Source organism: Haplochromis burtoni, unplaced genomic scaffold, assembly GCF_018398535.1.
Source record: "Haplochromis burtoni strain Fernald_Lab_line unplaced genomic scaffold, NCSU_Asbu1 Contig_241, whole genome shotgun sequence".
Lineage (NCBI taxonomy): Eukaryota > Metazoa > Chordata > Actinopteri > Cichliformes > Cichlidae > Haplochromis > Haplochromis burtoni.
The window spans coordinates 784,599-810,868 of record NW_024582602.1 but is presented as its reverse complement, the minus strand read 5'-3'; the positions used below and the strand labels follow the sequence as shown (position 1 = coordinate 810,868).

Here is a 26,270-nt window from a genome sequence, read left to right as displayed (position 1 = left end):
TCACAGGTGGAGGACATTTTTCCCTCCTCATCAGTTTTGCATTTGGATCATATAACCACATAACCACATGACTGTCCCCGCCACTAACACATGACCCTACGCTGTGTCACTGCATCATTTCATGTTTGGCACCGATCACCACCTGCACTCATGTATATATCTTTCTACGTAGCACTCATAAGTCTTATTCTCATGTATATATCTCATGTATATCTCATGCACATATCTTTCTTTCTACATAGCACTTTAATTCTTGCACATATCTTTCTTTCTACATAGCACTTTAATTCTTATTGTTTGCACTGAAGCACCGCAGCAATTTCCTAATGTTGTAAACCTCAACATCTGGCAACAAACCCCCATTCTGATTCTGATTCTGATTCTGATATCAGTGTTACTACTGGCAGCATGAGGTGATACCTGGACTCCAGCACAGGTAGTCCAACTCCTCCAGGCGCATCAGAATGTGCCATGGCTGGAGGATTTGTTGTGTTTCTCACCATAGTCTCAAGATTACTCACATTACTCAGTCCAAATCAGTATTCAGCACGTCGCCATTGAGATCTGATGTGGTTTTAACGTGTCCCTTTAGTTTTGGGATGTTTTTTGAGCAGTGTAATAGTGTAATATTAATTATGATGATTGTGAGAATATTATTTTACAGAGGATTATCTGTAAAATAATTGCAGTGCACTGCAAAATACAGACAAATGCTAAAAATCCTGCTGGCTTTAAAACTGAGTTTTCAGAATGGGCTCATGTGTGGTGAAATCCCCTCCATCACTTTGTTTTCCATGTAGAAACCCCAAAAAGATGAACGTGTTAGATTATTCATGACACTAAAAGTTCAGCTGTGAGGATGTGGGTTGTACACTGTTGATTCTCATTCTCCACACAAATGTTTGTGCTGGGAAAACAGCAGACTGTACAAATCTCACAGACAACTTGACAACAGACATTATTTTTGATGATTTATAGAATATTAAAACCTGGTCACAAAAAGTTTGAGTTTGAATGATTCATACTTTAGGTCAGCTTAGTGCATGTAAATCTCCCACCACCCTTTTTTTGATGATCAGTTTATAGTGACAAAAGCTTTTGAAATGCTAATGTGCTCTTGCCACTTGCTGTGGTCCAGCAAGTGCGCTTTTATTCAACTGTATTGTTAAAACTCTTTCTCGGGCTGCCTGTCGCAGTTTCTGTTTTCTATTAGTGGCACTTGGAGATTGTTGCTGGCCCTTCACTTTGTGTCTCTGTCAGCCTCTTCACCACCACCCACACTCTCATCTGCATAATTAATCAGCACTAATCACCAGGTGAGGTTGTTATAAACAGCATTCACCCCGGGTTCACAAAGACTGTCAGTCACGGAAGCTGCTGACAGTTGCTGTGAGTTTATTGAACAGAGAGTTTGAGGAAAAGTGGTTTATTTTGGGATCAGACTGTGTGCTATATTTAGAGAAAACTACCAGCCTTCCAGGAACAAACTCCTCTGACCTCTTTGCCCCAATGACTGAGGGTCATCTGTTTGCAACTTGGTGGGAGTGGCCTCAGTGTAATGGTAAGACAGCACACTGAGCCAAGATTAAATTAGGAAAGCACTCTGTTGGTGCCTCTTCACAAAGCCTCGTTAATAGATCTCTGGCGTTCAGTGACAGTTTGCTAATCCCTTATTGTTGTGAGCAGCTCTTAGTATCGTCTGCCCTCTCAGCCAGTAGGTCTCTGGGTTCTAACCAATCAGAACTTTGTGATTTGATTTCATCTGTAGGATTATCTGAGCAATAACCAATCAGTGGCCCTGTTTTCCCCGTCTTCCTTCTCACTGAGCTGCCTATGGTTGTTTTGTCTGACTAGAGATTATATAGGATCCTGCTTCACTCCGGCGGTGACCATGACACCAGATCTATTCACTGCAGCTGCCTGGATTAATATGATGGGTTTCTGTAAACCTGAGCCAGACGGTATCTTGGAGGTAGTGAAATTAAGAATCTTCTGCAGTCGTGTTGATATTTGCTGTGTCAGAGTTATGACTGAACAGAAACAGCGCCCTTACTGTTGCAGAGCTGTTACTTTTAAGATAAAGAGTGGCCATGGTGAGCAAACCTAATCAGAGCCTGTTTGTTGTTTTTGGTCAGCTGTTAAATGCTTCCACTCTCCGCTGTGCACAGGTGGAGGGAGTCATGTGGGTGAGTGTCTGTTGTTTGTGGTCAGAGCTGCTTACCAATTACACTGTAATGTTTATTGCTCTGCGGATAGGACTTAATAAGAAATATAAACCAATGGTTGAAATATTTAAGTTGATTGTAATGATTAACTTCCTGTTTATGAGACATTACATTAATAACTACCTGCAAAGTAAATGGTGTACTGTACTGAAAATATAAAACACTTGAGTAACAAAGTGGTTGTGCTGTTACATGGATATTTATTGTACCCAGAGGATGCATCCACAAAACATTAATATTTTTCTCCTGTGCTATTCTGAGGCTGATGCTGCAGGGATGACATGTCAATCAACCAGTGAATAATCCCGAAAGTTTCATTTGGCCAAAGTTCTTTTAAAAGTGATTCTTGTCACTTGGCAGGAACCTTTGAAACTACTCCAGCACTTACTTAGACGTTCCTGCTTAATTAAATAATTTGTGGCTTTTAATGATTTCTTTGAAGAATTGGGTGCACAAGTTTGAATTAATTTTGGAGTTTGGAGTTTGTCCCTTAAAAGACATCGAAGAACCTTCAGCACCACTTATTAAAGTTGTATGGTTTTAAATCAATCATTCAACCCTGGAAAAAGAGCAGCTCAAAGCTCAAATTACCATAACATGCTCGTGATAAGTGTATGTAAACATCTGATCACAGCTCTATACTTCTACTATGCATGCGCAATGTTTGCTAACATAGCTTCTTTGGCTGTTGTTTGGCTCTTTGGGGAGCTTAGACATGACAGTTGTCTTCTTTGCCCCATCTCCTATAGATTTCTGCTCAGGAGTCAGGTCTCCTCCTTATATGATGTGTGGTTTAGTCATATAGCTAGCAAGCTAGCATATCCTAGCAATGACAGAAGCTGCTAACTATAATCTGTAAGAATAAGCTGGTGCATAATATTTCTAAGAGCAGGTTAGCATGAGGACATTATCACATTGCACAAAGCAGCGTTGGATTTATTAAAATCATATTTTTTTAAATTTTACATTTGATTTTTAAGTTTCCAAAATGAATGTGCACTCACTCAGTTTGCTGAAGATTTCTAAACTCATCTTGTAAAACCAGTTTCATTCATCATTAATCAAAATCAGTTCCCACTGTCACGTTGCCTTGAGGTATGTAGTCAATATCAGATGTGACACTAACTGAAGCCCAGATGATCAATAAAACTGTGTCTTTTGAGTTTGACTAATTGGTAGACACGACCTCTGGGAAATGTTAAAGAGCTACAACCGTTCAGTGACATTGTAAATGCAAAGCAGTTGTTAGTTGCAGTGTGGGATCAACCACTGAGATGGCCCTTAATTATTATTTTGGGATTCTCCGGCAGCAGCTGTTGTAATTAATGGGCCGCTGATTGGTAGTCATTGGGAATGTGACCATTTATTCTCCATCATGTTTGTGTGTGCGCTGTAACTTCATCCATTGCTGTGTATCACCAAGTCTGCTGTCACTCCCTCCCACTGCCTCCATCACCCAACAGATTTATGTTAAGTTGTCTTCCATCCACATTTTGGTTAAACTAATGTCTGTTTTTTTCTGTCTCTTGTCTCCTCTGTTTTTTGTTGTGTGTGTGTGTGTGTGTGTGTTTGTCTGTTGTCGTCCTGTGCGGCTGCGGCTTCACCTGCTGCTGCTGTTGCTGCTGATGCTGCTGCTGCTGCTGATGCTGCCCACTATACACCAACCCCACTGCCCGCAAACCCACCACTGCCAACATCTGGTGAACAACACATGGCGGACACCCCTTCGTCCCCTTTAATCTCTATCCAAAATCCTCTGACACATTTTCCAATCCCTTTCATTTTCTGTCTCTCCCTCTGTTTTTATCTGCTATCACTGTCTTGCCCTTCCCCCTCATCTCCACCCTTTCCCCCTGCTAGCAACACGCAGAGTTGAGAGAGCAGCATGCCACCTCCGGTAAGCCAGTGACCTTTCAGACGAAGGGCTAAGGCCAGTGTACCCAGTCAGCAAACTGGCCAGGACTGATATTTAGGCTGAAATTGATTAGAAAAGAATGCATGTGCTCTTGCTTTTCCCAAGTATTGAGCATTTAAAGTCAGTTTTAGTGGTTAGTTAATTATGTATTTTGGGAAAGTGTGTCACTGTCCACTTCATATATGGCTTCACAACAAAATGTATCTGCATTTGGAAAAGCAAACAAAGTTCATTCTTTTACACAGAGTGCAAAGATGAACTTTTTATATGTAGTATATAAACTGATATTAAGAACGCTCACCCTTAACTTCAGATGTTAAAGCAAAACGATGTGATTGTGTTGCTCTTTCCTTTGTCTAATATGTAAATTCCACTTTCAAATATAGCACAGAGCCATATGGACTGGTTCACATATAGTGCTTTTCTACTCTTCTTGAGAACTCGAAGAGCTTTATACAAAATGTCCCATAAAGCACTTTTGTCTACACCCAGGTGCTTTCTGTGTAACATTCCCACACCTTCCTACTCTGATGAATGAATTGTAGAGCCATTAGGTGTTTAATATCTTGCCCAAGACTGGCAACTGGAACCATTTGAACTAAAACAATAACTTCTGCTGTTGCAAGATGGTGTGTGTAAAGATAAATGAGTAAACACATTATTTAAGTAGAGATGGGATAACAAGAGACATTTAGCTGCTGACCCCAGGAAGACCAGAGCAGTTGTTGTTTTTTCTTGTTACAAATATTTTTAGAACCATAAATGGTAGAAGTGTTTTCATACTTATGCATGAGTCCTGTTTTGTTTTTTTAATGCAATGGGATTGGTCACACTTCATCCGAGATGGGCTCCCATTGCTAAGCAATAACTTGCCTGCCTGCTTCATTAGGGCTCAGTAAACAAGGTGGAGTAATAGGGGAGAGGCTCACATCTTCAGGTTATCAGCTCTCATGAAAACCGTCATGATGATAATGTTGAAAACAAATATTATGTAAGTTATCAAAATAGGTTATGAAACAGAAGGCTGCAGCTATCAGATGCTCCACAAGAGGGTTGCGTGTGGATGTGCTCTGATTTCAAGAAAGGTGGCAACATGTCAGATTTTTCTTCTGATGTCTTCCCTTTTCATCTCTCACCTCTTCTTCCTTCTCCTTTTATGTAGCTGCCATAGTGTGCGGTGATGACACCGTCCTTCTGACACAGACCCCGAGCAGGATGAGCCAGCGCCAGGTGAAGGAGCGGGACAAGGAGAGGGAGAAGGAAAAGGAGAAGGAAGTAGGCCTCCAAACACCCAACAGGGAGCAGCTTGCCAGCCCCTCTACCCTCAGCCCAGGAGTCAGCTACAGCCACGGTAAGATCTGCATTCTAAAACACTGGTTTGTTATTATTGTCGTTAGTTTGCACTTTGTTCTTGTTCGAGAGCTGAGTGCACAGTGAGCGAGAGAGAGAGAGGGTTATGGCACGCAGCTGAAATGAAATCATGTCCATCATGGTTATTATAGATCAGCGCGTTCGGTCATGATTTAGCGTGTCTCCATTACTGTACGTTATGTCATAGTAGTAACGCATTCTCCCAAAAAGTGCTTCATGACGTGCTCTCAGATCACATTCACACTAAAAAATTAGTCAGGATATTTCAGTTGGTTCAAATGTTGTAAAAGTGCAGAAACGTGTACTTTTCAAACCCTAACCCCTTCATGCTGCTCACTGTTTATGCAAACGTTTGGCCTCCTCCTTATTTTTTGGCTGCTATGGTAATGACAGGATAAAGTAAATTACTAACACCACCCCCACTCCACACCCCCTCACATCACTACATGTCCTCAATCATAATAAAAGCAACCTGTGCTGCCTATTTGAACAAGTCGTGATTTTTTTTCCCATTCAGCCTCTCAGAGTCATCATGCAGCACTTTCCTGATTATTGCTGTTGTACTTAATGCTAGTGCAGTAAATATCTGTCCTACTCTTACAGTCCAGTTGGTACATCTGTATAATACTGAATTTAAACTGTGAGCAGATTGTTGATGCATTGCTACATGTACTTTCTAAGCAGATGTATTATGCCAAGAAATTTGATAATGACTGGCAGACAGTTAATCCTGCACAAACATGTTCAGCTTTGTGCTTCTAAATGTTTTTTTAATATAAATTTGCTTTTCAGCCATCACAGGAATCCACAGTAACTTTACATCAGTTTCTAAAATCAGTGCTTCCTCCAGTCTTTGTGGGAATTTCTGTAGTGAAATTCTGTCTTAGATCTCCTGTAGCCTGTAGCATAAAATACATGGCTCTTGAAGTACCACCCTTATGACCGACATTAAAGTACAGTAGTATAGGCCTATTTAACACTGCATACAGTTTACATGAGGCACTTTTATTTCTTATATGAATGTTATTAATTTTAACTGTCATAAACAGGATGTGACGAGTGATAATAATAACAACTGTTCTGCATTAAAACATTCACAGCAGGTGGGATATCCAATCTTTAACTGATTACATATGAAAAAACTACTCTGCATTTAATAAGGCTTTTGTGTTTTTAACATGTTTTAATGTTTTGTATCTTCTCTGAGTTCATTTTAAAGCTCAGTTTTTAAACCCTTACGATGTAACTGCAGCCCAGCCCAGTCATGTAGCACATCATTATATACCAGCTAGCCCAACTTCAGTAACCCTGCAAAAGTCACAGCTGTTTAGTTTTCTGTCTTCATTTATATTGGAAGTGATAACAGAGCTGTACGTTTTGATTTTTCAGAAATCCCTCAGTCAGAATATGTTATATTATTTAATCTTAAAAACATTTTTGGAGACTCCCGCGGTCTCCAAGGGGGAGAACAGCCTGTGGTCCATCATAACAAATGCTGAACTGCACGCTCACCTGGAAAAAAGAAGCAAGCGAACTTACAAACTCGAAACTAACTAAAGACTGACTCAAACAGAAGATTCTTTACCCTCAATAATCACATTAAGCAACGGTTCTGAGAGAAATACAACTGAAATATATGAATTCAAAGGTGTGCATTATATAAACTGAAACTATACCAATCAAGTCATTTTCATTTAAATAGATTACGTCAAATGTTACATCCACTGCCAAGTTAAAAACAGCAGTTATCTTAGTGTGCTTGTAAGCACTGCGTCACTGTACCACCCTAATAAGTACATTTTAAAGTCTGGTGTATGTGTTCAAGTATATTATCATTTTCCTACATTTCCTACATTTTAGGGCAGCACGGTGGCACGGTGGTTAGCACTGTTGCCGCACAGCAAGAAGGTCCTGAGTTCAATTCCTCCATCAGGCCGGGGTCTTTCTGTGTGGAGTTTGCATGTTCTCCCCGTGTTTGCGTGGGTTCTCTCCGGGTACTCCGGCTTCCTCCCACCGTCCAAAGACATGCAGCTTGTGGGGATAGGTTAATTGATTAATCCAAATTGTCACTAGGTGAATGTGCGAGTGAATGTGAGTGTGAATGGTTGTCTGTCCCTGTGTGTTAGCCCTGCGACAGACTGGCGACCTGTCCAGGGTGTACCCCGCCTTTCGCCCTATGACAGCTGGGATAGGCTCCAGCGCCCCCCGCGACCCTGAAAAGGATAAGCGGAAGCAATGGATGGATGGATGGTGTTTGTTTTTACTGCAGGAAAGAACCAATAAGAGAAGTTTAATTCCAAAAATAAGAGATCCATCACAGGAAAGATGGTAACTCCTACTGACTAATCAGTATATTGAGCAGGTTTTTAGTCATATCTGTTCATAGCAGACCTTTTCATTTGTGTGTCTTTGGTTAAAGTTATTCAGATTTGTTTGGAAGTACATGTTTATAATTGGAAAAATCAGCTCTCTGTTTCCTTTAAATGAAAAGTTATACCAATCAGACGCATTCCTCTCTCTCCAGTATTTTTAGAAATCGTGTCTATAAGGGATAAAATATGCTCTTGAATATTCTTTATTGTCATTGTCACAAGTACAATGAAATTGAAAGATGTCTCCGGTCAATGCAACATCACGAAAGATAAATACTTAAAAACTATAATAGATATGATATAAAAGATAGAAATACATATAAAATACAGTATTCTCATACAGTAAATACACCCAAGCAATCCAGGCCTAAGGCCCCATACAGACACTCAACATACGACCTAGTTGATATATCACTCAAACAATCAATCACTCAGTCAATTTGTTAGCGCATCCAACAAAACATGTCTGAAAGCATTCCAACATCAAGGGCACAAATGACAACAGGGGCAATGAAAGTCATCTACTTTTAGTAGCATTGAGACATGATATTGCAATTCAGTACAACCAGGACTTTTGTGCTCCTGACATGACATATTGCCTGTGATAACATTAGCAAACTAGCAAACATTGTGTCGTGGTTTTGACTGTGCGGTGGCGCTCGTGATTGCCGTCTGATGCGCCTGTTTAACAGATGGAGCAAAGAATTTCTTTGAAAATCAACCAGCAAGTCAAAGAGAGGAGGTTTGTTTCTGGGCAGCATCACATGGCATGAAATGATAAGATTTCTCTCATGTGATTCCTCAAATTTGACCATTTTCTTCACTAACCAGCTCTGTGTAATGAGGCTGAATGCAGAACTGAGCTCCTCTGCAGCAGTTGCTCTGATAAAGCACATGCCTATTAATTGTTTGTTAAATATCCAGAATGGCTGTCCCAGATGGGAGCATTAAAATATCACCGGCTCAATCGCTACACAACATGCTTGAAAAACACCATATACTTCATATACTGTACACTATAGGTTCAAACACACACACACACACTCTGACAATTACAATCATTGTAGTTGCTGTTGAGTTCTAAATAGAGCTGCATACTGTACACGCTGAGCCTCTTAACTCTTATAATCCTGTTTCCTTTGTCTTCTTTTATTCTGTTGCGTGTTATGTTGACACTTTAAGACATAGAAGCAATGGCCATTTGTAGCCTCAGGATAGCTATCAGGGTTTTGCTTAGTCTCTCTCTTTTTTTTCTCCAGCCAACTGCAGACCTTTTTAGGAGATCCCAACTTCAAACCTGCTCATCCTGTTCCACTCGAGATTTGAGCTTTCTTTCTGGAAACCATCTCATTCAGGACTGTTGATGGGCTCAGGGATGGAAGTTCCCATGCAGCAGAATAGGAACAAATCAAAGAGGGGGTTCTATAGCTTTGAGGAAATTGGTCTTACATCATTGCTCATGCCTTATTCTTGTATTACAACGCCCTCTTGTGGACACCTTACTGTGATTAGAAAATTACTAGAGTGTTGTTAGATTTCCTTGTTCTCAGTGTGTGTTCTTAGTATCAGAAAATTTAGTTTGATTCCTCTTAAGATCACAGAGAGCATGAAGGACAAAGAAGTGGAGGCTGATAGTTTGGATTTTGAGACTGTAAACTGTGACAGAACCTTTGTTTTTATTGCTGTGAGTGAAAAATGTTCCAATGTGGGATTTTTATTTTTAAATGAAAAATATTTTCTGGCAAATCTTGCTTATAGTATACAAGAAAAACTGAATCTCTGTGTCAGTGTTTCCTACATTATTCTAGGGTGGAACTCACTTTCTTACCACAAGAGAGAGCAAGCGGTACAGAGAATCTAATGACTGTGTTGTTATTGCAGAAACGCTCTCTGTGTCAGGCTTATCAGCCTAGGTGTATGCAGTGATCGCTGAAGAGTGTGATCTGTGTGTTGCTGTGTGGATATAGGCTCAACACATCAGCAGCCTTTTGGGATCGGTCCATTAAAATCTTTGTCAGACGTTCAATGAGATACATGTTTTGTGTTTATGGTATAGCTGAAATGTATTAGTATACATACTGGAGTAAGAAGTGCTTAGTCAGCCCTTGGCTAATATTTCTCATTTCCTGGTGTAAGCATACAGAATAAAATCAGTCAACTTACTTCACATTCTAGTCCTCACTGCTTCAGAGAAACAAGAGTCTGTAAGAATATATACCCAATATGACCCTCAAGTCCCTGCAGTCCAGAATGGGTATCCATGGCAACCGATTTGACTTCAACGTCTAGCCGATGGTCTTGTGTCAAAGTGATGACAGTGTTTGCTTTGACGTGTTTTCTCTTGACCAGTGTTAACATAGATTCTGCCTGATGTCCTTGGGTTAAAATAGGCAGTTTCTTAATATTGGAGTTCACGAATGAATCCACCCCATACACGACGGCACGACTGCTGCTGTGGTACAGATCTTTCTGGAAGAATATTCTGTAGGAGTTGTGAGAACATTCACATCTAAGGTGTGAAGATGGAATGTGATTTTGAATTGCTGTGTTGGTGTGTCGCTGCTGCAGAGCAGGATTTCTGGAGGATAACAACTTGTGTTGAAACATAATCACATTTGATTGTACCCCAGCTGCGATGTGCTGACTAACCCTCGTGATACATTTGCATACATAGTAATCGTTTTAAAAGGCTAGAGCTTAAAGCTCCATGTTTACATGTTCATGATGGATGAAATCCCTCTTACCCTCCTCATAGCAGATTCTGACCTCATTAGCAACCATTTGATTGTTTTTATAAAGAAAAGCACCTCCTTGCATACTCCTGGAAGTTTCAGCGTTTCTGTGGACTTTAGTTGAAGTCCCCTCTGTTGTCGAAAGCTTATGTGCTTGATCTCCTGATGTGATGCACCACTTTCAGATCTCTGGTATGGAGCTTGAGGCTTGATTTTCATCACTGGTGAAGATCCTGAAAACAATTGGGTCAGTTTGACACTGAAGTTGATTTCCTTACTAAAACTGTAGATATGCAGCACTGAAAGCAGTCCATGCATATCCACATTATCTGAAAGCAGAGAATGTCTAGATTAAATTGGTCCTCATACGTTGCTTAGATGCTACAACCTAGTCAATAATCTTCTTCTACATCTTCTTTGCTGTCTTCTGCTCCTCCTCCTCATTGCTTTTGTCAACCTTTCATCATTGAAGTTAATTAAGTGTATTGTATTGTAATTGATCACGCAGTTCTGCATTTCTGTCCTGCCTGGGACAGATGCTGGACACACTGGAGGGATTATATCTGGGAACATAATGGTGTCCCCATGGAGGTGTTGGAGCAGGTGGCTGGGGAGATCAGTGCTTAAACTGCTATCCCCACATTTAGTTGTAGATGCATGAATTGATCCAAATATATGCGTGAGCATGTAGTGTATTTACATTTCTACACAAAGGGAATCCAATTTGACTGCAAAATTGACTTTTTGGAAATCTAATTACTGCTAGAACGGTTGGAGGTAACCAGATTACTGCAGCATCTGCAGAAAAAGTGACTAGATGTTTGATTTACCACCTAGAGTATGTATTTCCTATCACTGATTGGATAGTTTCAGCTCACTTTGAAAGTGGGATTTTCCCATAAACTATCATGTGTGCTCTCTAAATATGAATTCTAAAATTTTGAATTTTCAAAGGATGATTTTTGACTTTATAGATTGTAATGTACTGTAATAATCTTTCAAGTCAGTTCAGTTCAATTTTATTTACACAGCACCAAATCACAACAACAGTCGCCTTAAGACACTTTATATTGTGATGTAGACCCTACAACACTACAAATAGAGAAAAACCCAACAATCATATGAGCCCCTATGAGCAAGCACTTTGGCGACAGTGGGAAGGAAAAACTCCCTTTTAACAGGAAGAAACCTCCAGCAGAACCAGGCTCAGGGAGGGGCGGGGCCATCTGCTGTGATTGGTTGGGGTGAGAGAAGGAACACAGGATAAAGACATGCTGTGGAAGAGAGACAGAGGTTAATAACAAGTGTGATTCAGTGCAGAGAGGTCTCTTAACACATAGTGAGTGAGAAAGGTGACTGAAGAAGAAACACTCAATGCATCATGGGAATCCCTCAGCAGCCTCCACCTATTGCAGCATAACTAAGGGAGGATTCAGGGTCACCTCAACAATCTTGTTGATCGAAGAAGGATGGACAAAAAATCCAACTATACCTGCAAGTTTTAATTTTGTGTTTAGTTCAGATTGCTTTCATGACTTTGTGTGCTGTTTGGATTATTTAGTTTAATTAGTGAGAGAAAGAGCATAAAAACAGGCGCACAAACTCGGTGTGTTCCCTAAAGAAATAAACTCATCACTAAAGGAAACTTCACACAGCCACTCTCACTTGCTCCTCTTGCCAGACTGCTACTGGGAAAGTTTGAAAGAGATGCATGTGTGAATCATACGAGGGGGTGGATAATGAAGAGGATGAGATGGTGAGAGAATTTGATAAAGATTAGATAAAGAAATGAAGAGGAATTGTAGAAGAAGGAAAAAAGAGGAAAGGCAGGAAGTTAAGCTACAGTGCCAGAGCAGGTGGAGTCGGTGCGGATTTAAGCTCAGCCGCAGAGATTATGGCGTCAGACAGGGTTAACAGCCACTGCCAATCCAGTGTCCCTTCTTCTGCCTACGCTCTCATCCAATGAGTGCCTGACCCTGAAAGGCAAGAGCACTGAGCGAGTTTGACCAAGGTTTGTCTGTAGAGAGCTGGAGGACACGAAGACATGATGGAGAATATGTCTGCTTGCAGCCTGAGCTCTGCTCGGACGGCTGAAGGCTTGTCTGGACTGACATGATTTGGGTGTAAAGCATGATTTGGGATCTTAAACTGCCGGCAGTACTTAACGTTGGAACATTTTCTTTTAAGATTTAACCTTAAGGAGTCCAAGGTATAGTATTAAGTAGTACAAGCTGTCACAGCAGTTGAAGTAGTGCTTGGTGGAATTGGAGACAGTGAAGGCAGAAGAGTAACGTAGTTTGAAGCCGCTCACCTGACTTCCAGCGCTAGCCTGTTTAGTGATTTGTGCTGTCTTGTGTGCTTTTGTGCTTATATACTCCATGTAAGGTGGCTCTCACGAGGACAGAAGGGAGCTCACACCAACATAAAACCACTTTTACTCATCAGAGTATGAATGTGGACTGAAACAAGAGATATGTATGTTGTTTGATTTACTGTAGGAAGGAGGAGTACAGCAGAAGAATGATTTAAAAAGCCTCCGTGCTCCACAGCTAATCTCAGGCTTACAGGGTCTAAGACTATAGACGTTTTACTGCGTGTGACTCTTGAAGGTGTTTGAGTCTTACTATTCTATCAATAGGTTTTTGTTCACTTTTGTGATTGACTACAAAACATGATAATAACTTCTGACTTTTGTTTTTTCAATAACTCAACAAACAGCTGTATTTATTGCAAACATAGTGAAGAATAACAGGAGAGTTAATGAACTTTGCTTTGTTTTGAACCGTGACACCATGTAAAGCATCAACAGTGGTCAGATCAACTTAATGTAATAGCAACTTTGCTCTGGACAAATAAGACTAAGAGTCTTAGTGGCTCCTTGAGGCCGTATTTAGCCATAGGAACATCTCGAGCTGACATGCTAACAGTGGTGTGCTATTGCTATCATCACAATGCAGAGTATTCACCATCTTCAGCTTAAGTTCATGTGCAGCTAATAGAAACAGTATTGATCAAATGTAAAGTTGTGCCTCAATGATGGCCTATCATAACGTGCCAAGTAATCATCGAAAACATCCCAGAGAGTGACAAGAATATCTTTTCTGTTTTTTTTTAAGTAAATGTCACATACATGGTTGTATTGGTTGCACTGGATCCTTATTTCCAAATTTAAAGCAGCATTCAGTGGCTTTCAAGACAGTTTATGTTCAGTTCTCCTGATGACGAAACAGAACAAGGACATCATACCGATTTTACGTTGTGGGCCACGTACAGTGTCATGAACACTTTGATCTTCATTCAATTCAGTGTCACTTGTATAGCACTAAATCAAAAGCAGCTGTCACCTCAGTGCAAAAGTGTGAGTAGGCCTTACCAGTGAAACTCCTCTTTGTCACTGTAAAGAAGTTTAGAAGACAAAACGCCAAAACACAGGCTTAACAATGTGGTGTATGTTGTACAGTGCAGCGAGGAATGCCCAGACCTCTACATCGGAGAGACCAAACAGCCACTTCACAAGCGCATGGCACAACACAGAAGAGCCACCTCCACAGGACAAGACTCAGCAGTCCATCTGCATCTTAAGGATAAAGGACACTCTTTCGAGGATGCCAATGTTCACATTTTGGACAGAGAGGACAGATGGTTTGAAAGAGGAGTGAAAGAAGCATCTATGTCCACTGTGAGCGACCATCTTTGAACAGAGGCGGGGTTTACGACACCAACTCTCTGCCATCTATAATCCAGTTTTGAGATCCCTTCCCAGACACCTTAACGCCCACTCACATCCTGGGCCATCTGACCTCAGGAATTCACATGATAAGGTGGGGCCAGGTTTCACAATGAACACACCCGAAACTCTGGCTGACTGGGACCCACACCCAGTTTCACACCTTGGCTCAGGCGATTAGAGGATCATGAGGGGGTCCTTTTGTCCCTCTGTGGGGGGTTTCTCCCACTAGGTTTATATCTGGGACTCTCCACCATTTGACCTTAGAACTGAAGAAGCTTCTCGGATGAGAGGTGAAACGTCTTCAAGCAACTTAAAGAAGTCTTTGCAAGCTCCTTTGACTACGATGACCTGGATGACTGAGAACCTTCACAGACATAAAGAAGTTTAAATACACATTTAATCCGTTAGATATTTAAAGAAACAGAAGTGTAGTGTCAGGCTTAAATTATAAGAAACAAATGTGTAAAATTACTGAAAAGCTTCTGTTAGCTAATAGCCCAGGCTGTCATGTGATTATAAAACAGAAACATCTTGTTAAAGGATAAACTTTTTAGGTTCAAAGCTTAAAGGTGGGGCTTTTGTTCTTTTCTTTTGAATGTATGAAGAGTCCGCCCTGGGTAGCCTGGATATAGCTGGGAAAATGACCCAGATGATGACTAAATTTAGAAAAAGACTATCATGTGACTCAGAATGCCTTTGGAGTAACCAAAATGGGCATTTCCTCCTCTGCAAGCAGGTTAATGAGGTCTGGGATGTGAATTATACACGCAGACCATCTAATTAGCTGTATTAATTAAAGCACGGTTGAGGCAGGCAGCGCTCACATTTATCAGCTGTAGATTGATTAGCTACGTTGGGGACAGATGTTTTGGAAGGGATTACACTCACAAGTACTTCACAAGTTATCTCGGCTGAAATGTCCATAGACAGCTGGCAGGCAAGGCTTTGCGAGATGCCAGCAGATTTCTAGATTCCTTGCAAAGGTCTAGAATGAAAGAATGAATAGGACGGGTGAGATTAAAGGTGGCAGAGGACTGCAAGGAACAAGAGCTGATAATGTTCTTCAGTGTTGGGTTTCAAATCTAAGACCCAGGCCAAATGTGTTCCTTCGCTCTTAGATAAATAAACGAGTTATCAGTGACTGTGTTTATATGAACCATACTGATGACACTTATCTTTCATTGGCCTTCAGCTTTGAACCTAAAAAGTTTATTCTTTAAAAAATCCTGAACACATTCACTGCGTGTATAAGAGAACTAAATCTAAAATAATCCACATGTATCAGCTTCTGTCGCATTTCAGACGAGACCAGAGGTCAGCTAGATTCATGGTGCAGAGGTACCATTTATAGAAAGTGCTCAGTGTGTCACAGATGTGTGCCAACAAAGCACTTTACAGTCAGTGTCACCTACAGGCACAGACAATGCACCTGGTTCTAGCTCTATTTACTGTACCTGTGTCCAGGAGAAGCACATGTTTCAATGCGGCATTCAGTGGCTGCGCTGCAGCCCGGAGCCTTCTGTGCCTTTGAACACTAAAGCTTAACCCGGCAGTGCTGACAGGCTTTCTTATTTCCCTGTGCAATGTGGGAATAAAAGGGTGGTGTGAGCAGTGGTGTGACAACAAACTTCCTTCTGTCCTCAGAGCATCTGCTGTGTGTGTGTGTGTGTGTGTGTGTGTGTGTGTGTGTGTGTGTGTACATATTTGCAATCTGATGACTCGTTATAGCATAGCAGGTAGGTTTACAAGCTGTAGTTATTTGTGTTGTCAGACAGAATAGGGAATGAAAAAGGGACATTTCACTGCAAATTAATTTGGCCATTTAAAGCAGCAGCAGCCAGCGAGGAAGCTTTTCTGACTCAGTCATACTAAACGAATCCAGACAACACGGTGCACATCGACTGTACAGACATTCTCTTATTAACCCTGCCTGCTTACTGCTGTGAATGCTTCGAGTAATTTGAAGTCATTAGCTCGATGCTGGACTGAATTATCACCGTTCCCATCTTCAGTCTAACACTGCCTCTTCTCTGATGGCTATGGAGAAGGGAAGTGAACATTCTTTTACTAATCTTTGAAGACCAGCATAGCGGAGCACTCAAAGAATGGTTCGGCATGTGTCTCCATCAAAACAACCAAGAACTGAGTGATTAAAACATCACTGTTGTACCCTGAGTGACTTAGTAATCGTTAGCCCCCCCATGGATCGGGGGGGGGGGGGGACACAGCTAGGTCAGTTAGTGAATTAGAACATCTGAATAATGATTATTCAGCCTGAATAATCACAGTATTAACAAAGAAGGTGTTTTTTGGATTCACATTTGCCCATCATATTAAATGTAAACAGAACAGGGCAATGGTGAAAAAAACCCATCCTAGAAGCCACTGACTCTGCAGCAGCTTCAGGGGAGTTTGATTAAGTAACGTGATCATCGTTTTTTTACTTTTTATTCTGAAGGTCATGAACAAACTCTAGACCTTATACATTTGTGAGCAAAACTTGCTTCAGTGCAAAAGGAAATGTCAAAAATTAAAACTTTGATAACTGGCTAATCGACATTTGCTGAAAAAATAACAGCTACTGATTGATTTCTTACTTTCTAACGTTCAGACTAAGATGTCTGCTGACCACATGGCAATCATGTAATACGTTTATAATGGACTGAAGCTGAATATGAGTCCTACGTTTATACCCTAATTTTCTAAATTACTGTTAAATGTTTTGATGCAGCTTTGACCTCCTCAGAATTTGGCAAACATAAACACTCAACAGTTTAAATATTTTCCCAACCCTGCCTCAGTGCTGGCAGAGTAGATGAATCAAACTATTATCTGGCAATCCCACCTTTTCATTCGCAGTGGCTGTCATGCTGGCTAACAGCAGTGATGCCACAGCTGCTTCCACCGCAAGACTTTGCTGCGTTAGCCAGGAGTATTGGTAAGAGGTTGAGCTTATCATCTGGCATCTGTGCCTTATAAAAGTCTATTATTTGCCATGTTAACTACATTTATTTTTAATCCTTTTAATTTGTTTCTGTGTCTTCCTTAGTTGTTGTGAGGGCATGAAGGGATCCTTATCCTCATATTTCTTCCTGTAATTTACCTTCATCTGCTGATGTCAAAGGATTGAACGAAGACACTAAATTCAGCTGGAGAAATATTTTGACAATAATAAGTATGGTAGACGTCAGAGACATGCCACCCCAGTGACTAATCCCGAGTAAGGTTGAAAAGCGGTGAAGTGTCCCTTTGAATCTGAAATAATGACTAAGAGACGCAGCAAGAGATTGAGCTGAAGTGAAAGATGAGATGCGGAACATAAGGGCTGTTTTCAAGCTAAGATGCGGCTCCCCTACCCATCCCGAGGAGAGGGAGTGGGAGGGGCTCAGCTTATTCGTTATTAAGTACTTACAGGCTGCTGCTTTCATACACACTCACAGGGCACAGATTGAGTGAGAGAGAGGGAGGCAGAGAGAGAGAGGGAGGAAGAAAGCAGTCGGCTGAAGGAAGCGTAAAGGAAAGCAGCGACTGCACCGGTCCAATGCCTGCTATCTGAACCGCTCTGTGTTTCTGTTTGTGTGTGTATGTGTTGCTGGTTGGGATATTCGCTTGCACACTAGCTGTGTGGGGAAGATCGGATTGTATCCCGATACCCTTCGACCTTCCACCTTTAAGTTTTCCTTACCCACCCCTCACTCCTTCCCTCCCGTCGGGGGAGCTCCTGGCGGCCCCATGATGAAGGAGGAAGGCCTGCTTAGTCGTCGCCGTTTCTCCACGTGCGGCGGGACGGCATCGCTTCGACCTCCACACCCGGACGGACGCAAACTCATCCGCAATGCCTCGTTCGGGGGCTATAATGAGCTGTCACCCATCTCGCTGCCAGGTGGGTGCACAATGGCGTGGAACGTCTCGCAAAGCTCAACGCTGGGAAGTGATGCAGGCTTATTAGTAGGTTTGCAGATGATTGACTTCTGACCTCTGCTACTTTTTGGCCTTGTGTCCTAAATACAGTAGTTGTACTGTTGGTATTGGTTTACTGTGGTCCTGAGAGTTTCGAGAACCACCTTAAATTCTGTGCAATGGGATGTATTCATGAAAGGAACCGATTCTGTCGACTGCATCATAGAAGGATTTGTTTGTAGGTGTTTCGAAGGGATACGTGTGAAGGCAGAGACAAACTTTTGGATGGGGTAAAACACCAGAATTCTTAAAATGGGTACATTATTTGATGCTTTTAGGTTTTCCTCAAAGGCATTTATAGTGTTGACTGCTTTTATTCTCACACCCAGACAATCACTGCATAAGTGTGTCAGTTGACTCAGTGAAAAAGTCATTTTTAACATTCAGCAAATACATGAATTGAAACATATGAAGACTCAAATCATTCTGATTCATGTTCAAAGCAGGGAATTACAAAGTTGAAAGATAAGTCATTATCAAACACCATGACACTCACTTTGATTGGTTGTAACTTAAACTTGCCTCAGCTCTGAGGCACATTGAATCAACTAGCAACGAGAGCAGAGGACACTGTTGCTGTCAACAACAGAGCTGTCAAAAGATTAGAGGCAACGCAACAGGCATTGTTTCTCTTTGAAGAGTGCAGCACTGGGCTTTATCCTACGTATGCATTTCTTTTTTGCTTGGTCATTGTTGAGAGATGATGCTTGTCTTAGAGGACTTTTCCTGCTCTCCCCTCTTTCAGAGCCACACACACAACCATTTACAGAGTCAGGAGATAGCCTTCCCTTCAACTGGTTTAGCTTTACGCGGGTTCCTGTGATACCTCTATTAGAGTGCAGTGATAATCCTTATTTTTGAAAGTACACTTAATCCCAGAGAACATTTAGGATTAAATCAGTTTTGTGTTCACTTCCTTTTGTTTATCCTGCTGAAAATGATGTAAACCTGGAGGCAGACAGCTGGCAGGCGCAAGAGCTTTCAGAGAGTGAACGTCCTCTGTTCCACTTTCACAAGTAACCGTTTTAACCTTTATGAATCCAGGAAAGGCTGACTGTGCACTAGAGCAGGGCGATATGACCAAAAATATTTATCACTATATACATTTGAAAATTTGCGATGACGATATAACTGATGATATAATTGACGCTAGACAAAATACTTTACAACTCCACAACTTTATTAGTGCAAAAAACCCCATCAATGTATTTTCACTGAAACAAGCAGCTGTTTTTTATGTGCATTAAAGTTCTATAAAAATGTAACAGTGCAAATTCCTCGCTGACAGTTTAACCAAAAGGCATTTCCAGTGGAAACTGGCCGACACATCCTCAGCATAACCATGTAGAATATCCACAACACTTAAAAAGAGGTTATACACACACAGTACGGTAACATTATGTTGAAGCACAGTACGTATCACTCCGCGAGGCTCCGCCTACGATAGCCGTAATGCTCCAACAATCCATCAAGCGGTGCGGCTTCGTAGCTCAGCAAAGTCGCAATGAAACACTTGACAGATTTTCGAGCGCCGTGCACATAAAATCATTTCGAGGTCAGTAAACACAACCAGAGTTCATACATAAGGCACACGGGGTTATAAGGGGCTCTGTCGAAAAATCAAAGGATTGATTTGAAGTGTGCCGTATTTTCCAAACAACACGGTAATAACGGCGGCCCGCTAGCATGCGCTACCAAAAATAGTGCTTTGTTGTGTATCTGATGGACGAAAGCTAAACCAGTTCCACACCACTGAAGCTGCAGCATTTTTACAAACCAGTTCTGGTTCATCCGTTTCATTCAACGATCCGCTTTCGCTCTTCTCAGTCGCCGCCATGTGCGTATGTAAACATAGGCACTGCACATATTCTATCGCGATATTTCATTTTCCTATCGTTGCCCAAAATTACACCGGTATTACCGTGAACGGTACGATATAGCCCGGCCCTACTGTGCACAAACTCTTTTCAGCATCATACTGTGATTCAGACTTTCACAACGACCTCAGTCCTCTACTGTTTTCTTTGTGTGCAGCTCTCCCAGTTCAGCACTTTGAGCCATGTCAGTACCATGGTCACAGTGGTGGTCTTTCTCTCCTCGGTCGCTCTGCGTCTGCTTCTTTCCCCTTTAAAACAGCAGCTTCTGCAGCTACGTGTATATTTGGAGCTACGAGACATCGTCTGAGTCATACTCTGTTTCTCACAGTCAGCTCCCAGCCTTAGCTCCATTCATCTTTATTTTAGACATTCTGCTGCAGGAGACATGTGGTGCAGACGGGTAGACTCATTCATTTTCTGTGTTTTTGACAATCTCTTAATATATCTACATGTTTTTTTTGTTTTGTTTTTTACACCCACATTCCTCCAGTTGCCAGTTGACATGACCCTCTGAGACACTTTTCCTTGTTGTGTGTTATTCCTTGTACACTGAAATACATGCTTGCCAGCTGACTTGGTGTTTTTAGTCTTTTCACTTCCTTTTGAGGTTGGGGCTCTGTATTTTCATTACTAGGAGCAGCCGTACCACTTCAATGACAAACACTTTGTTTAACAAAACCGATAAGGGCGAAATTACTAATGAATATTCTTTCTTTGTTTCAATCTGTCAAATAGAAGATTTTTCTTCTCTGCTTTGTCGTGAGACACAACAGGTGCTAAAACAAATAGTTAGCTGCTGTCCCAAAACTCTGAAGGCAATCAGTGCTGATGAAGGCAGAGTCACCAAGCAGCAGTTATAAGTGGAGGTGTCCACAGTGCCTGAGGCGAGGACGAAGATCCGGAGAATACTTGTAATTTTGTGTCCTCTTCCACTAATTGAAACTAAATGAAAGAGGCAGACTGGGAGGAACCCAGCATGCATGGCAAGCATAAAAACACTCTGGAAGTTTCCTAGAAGCAGAAAAGAACACGACCTTAAAAAGGGGCGATAGATTCATTGAAACTGAAGGTAAACTCTCTGAATAGTGACTAAGAGAAAACCTTCAACTTTTCTTATCTTCTTTAATGTATCTCCATTTGTAAACGATGGCTAGTGGGTGGAACAGGAAATCTTGGGTCAGATATCCACTGGTTGTTTCGGAAGCCTCGGAAATCACCCCCCCCCGCCCCCCCCCCCCCAAAATAATATAATAATAATAATAATAATAATAATAAAAAAGTAAAAATAAAACTAGAAGTCGTGACACCATCCTGAGTTCCACATTTGGATCTGCCTAAACCTTCCTCCCACTTTATCAGCTGACAAGCCAAAATGTCATTACCTGCGGTCTGGGGAACAGTACCAGCACCTGCCAGTGTACATAAGCTCAGGTGAAATATAAATAGACCAAGACAAAAAACAGCAGCTGTGGTAATACAACCAGCCTAATGCCCTCTCTGTCATCCATACACATCCTGTTTGAAATACTAACCTTTTTTAAAAGATAATATGCTGTTGTCTCCTCACATCAGGATAAAAGTACAGCACTGTGGATCAGAGGTTTATGTGCCTGCTTTTGCAGTGGTAAGCTAAGGCTGCATAATAAGCAGGTTTGAAGGCCATCGTTTACAAATGGAGATACATTAAAGAAGATAAGAAAAGTTGAAGGTTTTCTCTTAGTCACTATTCAGAGAGTTTACCTTCAGTTTCAATGAATCTAAAAGAAACCTGGGCTCAGCTGCACCTAATGCTCTAACCTTGTATTGAAACGTTGTATTGTTCATCAGCCCATCACTAAGTGAGAGAGCACGCCCTTAGTTCTTCGGTAGTCAGAGATTGAGTGCAGCGGAAATTGATTTAGAGGTTGAAACTTGGCTTTGGCAAAACTAATAAGAGAGTGGAAAAAACTGCATGCCTGCGGTCCATAATTAGATAGTCCCTGCTCATCTTCAGGTCAGCATGACCTAGCACATTGTATGGTGGATAGGATACTCTTTTTAGATTATCAAGAGGAAGTGGCACATTACAGTGTCTATGCATAGTTATGCCGATTTGTTTTAGTTTAAACGGGAGTTCCTTTCGAAACATGAAGGGATTAGTTCAGTTCTCATGGGAAAGATGACCTGGCCTAAGAAAACATTTGAACAATGTCATCTGTGGTCCAGTAACTGTGGGAATAAAACAGTTTCTGTCAACATCAAACACAACCTGAATGAATGCACGCATCGAGTGATTCAGATCCATGCTAGCTGGTTCTGCATATCATCCTCACCTCTCCTCGCAAAGCAATTGCAGCTACATGCAGCAAAAACGTCTTTGTGGAGGAACAGAGAGCATTTGAAATTAAATTTGTAGTGGTTAACACATTTGCCTTACATGTCTAAGATCAGGAAAGAAATCAAGAGGTCACAACCTTAGTGTGCTCCTAGTCCCAGTCCCAAGCTCGGACAAATGGGAGTGTTGCGTCAGGAAGTAAAATCTGTGCCAAATCAAAGTTGTGCATCCATCTGCTGTGGTGACCCCTTGGGAAATAAGGGAGCAGCTGAAAGCACCTTGCCAGTTACGTGAATTCATGCACTGCTTTGAGCTACTTTACAGATTTGTCCACGCATACTAAATTACACTAAAACAGTATCCATGACATTTTCCAGCTGGTGTTTCTTTCCCTTTCAGTGAACCAGACGTCTTTCAATTTTTTATGATGTGTCACCAGTACCATAGAGATGCTGTTGCTATGGCAGGTTTCCCACAGTAGCAAACACTCAGGCAGTTTGCTTCCCCAAAATTGAAAAGTCACTCTGCTCACAGGCTTTCCCCCCCCCCTCGATTTGTTGTTCTTAGCTCACCTGTTGCCATGGCAGCGTTCATATTTCCTACCAGAATAATAGAGCAGCATCATAGAAAGCTGCGCGTAAGCCGATTTTGAAGAAACCTAGAGACTGCATTGATTAACTCCCTGGATCAATCTGGTTTTATGAGCTTTAAATGAACTTGATTTAATGAATGTGACGTAGTAGGAATCCAAGTGCTTGCAATAAAAACATCTTCTGGTGGGAGAAGCAGCTTCAGGGTTGCATTAAACAGAGGTGTAGCTCCAAGTTGAGGTGCTGAATACCAACACTGCAGATGATTCTTAGAAGTGAAGGGACCTTTCAGGGCCAGACCTGTATCTCTATGGATGTAAGTTGAAAATGAGTGGTTTGCTTATGTCAAATTCCTAGTGACTTTTTATAGGTTTGAGGATATCAAAGAATGCTGACGTAACGCCTCATTTAAGCAGCAAACTACAAAACCAGGGAGGTTAAAGTACTGTGTTTTTGTCGTGCTCACCCTTTACTAATGCGTCTGCTGTCTGACGTACACTGTGCTTCTAATGATGCAGTCTCATTTCATTCAGTGAGGGATTTTAGAAAAGTGTAAAGGCTTTGGATTTAGCAGGATGCAGCTCTTTCTGTCTCTTTGCTGTTTAATTCCCTTTTCTCTCACTCGCTCTGTCTCTTTATCTCTTCAGTCTATGATGTTTGATGCACACTGAGATCTTTGGAGCTCCTTTCAGTCTGCAGTGGTGTGTTAGCCTCCAACACTCTCAGCCAGACACACAAACACACAGTCACTGATTTCCAGCCACATACATAACAGGGATTCCCATGTTATTGTCTTTGCATCTCACTTCTGTAATCAATTCTACATGTTTCTCATTTGTAGTCGTTTTGTTTATGAGCTCTTTTGAAGCAATCTGCTTGCAAAAGTTTTGACTATCATGAGGTTTTTCTTCTTGCAGTGTCTTATATTAAAATAAAGCTCATCTGAGTTTATTTTAAAAAGGCTAAAACCTTTCCCCCAAGGGTGAGTGTCTATTTCTGAGATTGTCTAGATTAAAAGCAGAGGACATGTCACAGACAACGCTCCGTGCCTTCATGATATGACATTAATGAAGAAACACACAAACACTGGAAGGTGTTGATTTTACATGAGCTCACTAGCAGATGGGCAGTCTCTCAGGTCTCTGCCTGGAAGAGGAACTCTAACCTTAGTCATTAGACAGTGACTGTCAGCAGTGTCACTGTCACATTTGTGACATGGTAACAAGCATGTCAACTGTTTTCCGGCTGATCTTTGCTTTTTTAACTCAAAGTGTCAAGTTTCAAAAATGAAAGTCTGATTTTTCAGGTAAAAATGGAGTAAACTTCACACATTTCCCTCTAATATTTAATTTGTCTTTAGTCACAATCGTTAAATAAGCTGCCGTAATACAATGAAATCATCCTCTCTGCTTTCTGTTTGCTGCTGCTCCATGGTGACGCAGTTGTGTGAGTGGAGAAGTGGCACATTAAGGTGTCTTAAATTGAAATTAGGCACTTCATCCCAGTGGCCCACGGTGATTCTGTTCATCAGTGATTGCAAATTGAGTGACTAACATCCTCATTCAAACTTCACTGTTTGAATCCCTTTTATCATTCTTTCATCATCTTCCACTTTCCTCTCAGCTGCATCTTCTGCTGGTACTGCACCGATCGAAACAAATAAGCTAAAAGATTTATGTTTGTAGTTTAGTTTTCAGTTCATGTCCACAGGCTGAGAGAGAAGGGCAAGTACAACCTGTCACGTTTGCAGGTTCTCAGTCTGGATGTCTAATGCAGGAGAAAACTGGAGATCAAGTTGAATGGATATGATTTATGCAGGGAAATTTTGCTTGTGATTGCTGATTCTGAATTAATCTTACACAAGCAGCATGCTTGTTGACCTGTGGATGTACCCTTTTCCGTACCCTGAATGTATTGTTTGAGAAAAAGCCTTCCAAGCCATACATTTCTAAGTAGACCCCCCTTCCCCACCCCCAAGACACAAAGGCACTCCTGCACGCTCCATCTCAAGGTTCATGCTGGTTTGGAGTTTGGCTGCTGCTGCTGTCATGAGTATTCTATGTCCACGTAAAAGCACCAGCAGCATGGAAGCAGCTGCTAAAAAGCTTTACTGGAAATGGAAGACACAGAGCAAATAAAGCTGGCTGATAAAAAGTAGGTTTGACAAAAACCTTATGAGGCATGCAGTAAGAATACAGTCCTGTTTCGCTGCAGCAAGACACGCCCCCACTTTTTTTTTCATTAAAGGGAATGGATGCTCAAATAGAATCTGACTTCTGTTCACATGATGAATGTCTCGCTTAGAAATGAAGCTCTGCAGTTGTTCCTTCTCACAGCTGAATACTGATGACCTGAAGATAGGAAAGCATAAAATATTTACAGGCTCACTGTCACCTTGAGACCTCGTGTGCCACACACTGCAGTGATCTTAGTGGGGAATCTGTTGATGAGGTTTGGCTTATTGTTTAGAAGCTGGCTCAGCAATTAGGATTAGAAATGCTAAAGCAGAGCTGAAATGAAAAACAGAAAATTTCCTTCTGCGTAGGTTTAAGACACACTAGCTCTGTAGTGAACTCACATTCCTTTCAACAACTTACTACTTTTTCTGTGTCCACTTTTCAAAGCTACACTGTCTGAGACTGAAACGGGGAACCTCCTTTTAGCTCCTTTCAGCAACTAATTTATTGCAGATTTGAGCTCAGTTCAGATTAAGCTCTTGTCACCGGTGCTAGCTTGTTGCCATCCAGCTTCTCTGGCTTTCCTCCAGTGGCTTCAAAGGACAGTGTGCTCCTGTGACATTATGTAATGGGATTCCAGTTAGGAAGGCAGACATTTGGACTTGAAATCGTCACCATGTCACAAAACTGGAAAAGAGAGCAAAAAGAGCTGCAACTCATAATTATTAGCTAAGACAAGTTTGTTGGTTAGTTAGGATTTCTAAAACAAGCAGTGTAACAAATACTTTAAACGTCTGTTTTTGAATAAGAAGCACATTCTGGATAGAGGATAAAGATTAATGCCTCTTATTGTGATACGTCATTAACACACTCGATATCAGTACTTTGTCTGAACATACAGGCTCTAAATTGATTCATCCAGCGATTAGTTGAACCAAACTTATTTCTATCAGTGTATTTAGAGATTTGTGTTACTCACAGTGTTTTACGACAGCTTGTTTAGCTTA

At 41.4% G+C, this 26,270-nt stretch overlaps 1 protein-coding gene across 15 annotated transcripts in view; it reads left to right on the top strand.

Moving 5' to 3' along the window:
• Positions 1 to 26,270, top strand: part of osbpl8 (oxysterol binding protein-like 8) — a 100,660-nt gene that overhangs the window by 57,637 nt on the left and 16,753 nt on the right. For 5 of the 15 annotated variants that reach the window (XM_005941954.3, XM_005941955.3, XM_005941956.3 and 2 more), the window contains 2 exons: positions 4,086 to 4,122; positions 5,303 to 5,491. In XM_005941954.3, the coding sequence (XP_005942016.1) occupies positions 4,086 to 4,122; positions 5,303 to 5,491 (226 nt within the window). Of the gene's footprint in view, positions 1 to 339; positions 2,187 to 3,835; positions 3,926 to 4,085; positions 4,123 to 5,302; positions 5,492 to 11,958; positions 12,825 to 14,693; positions 18,229 to 26,270 lie in introns of those variants that run through there. The other 10 variants (XM_042227057.1, XM_005941960.3, XM_042227058.1 and 7 more) reach the window with 6 other exon arrangements.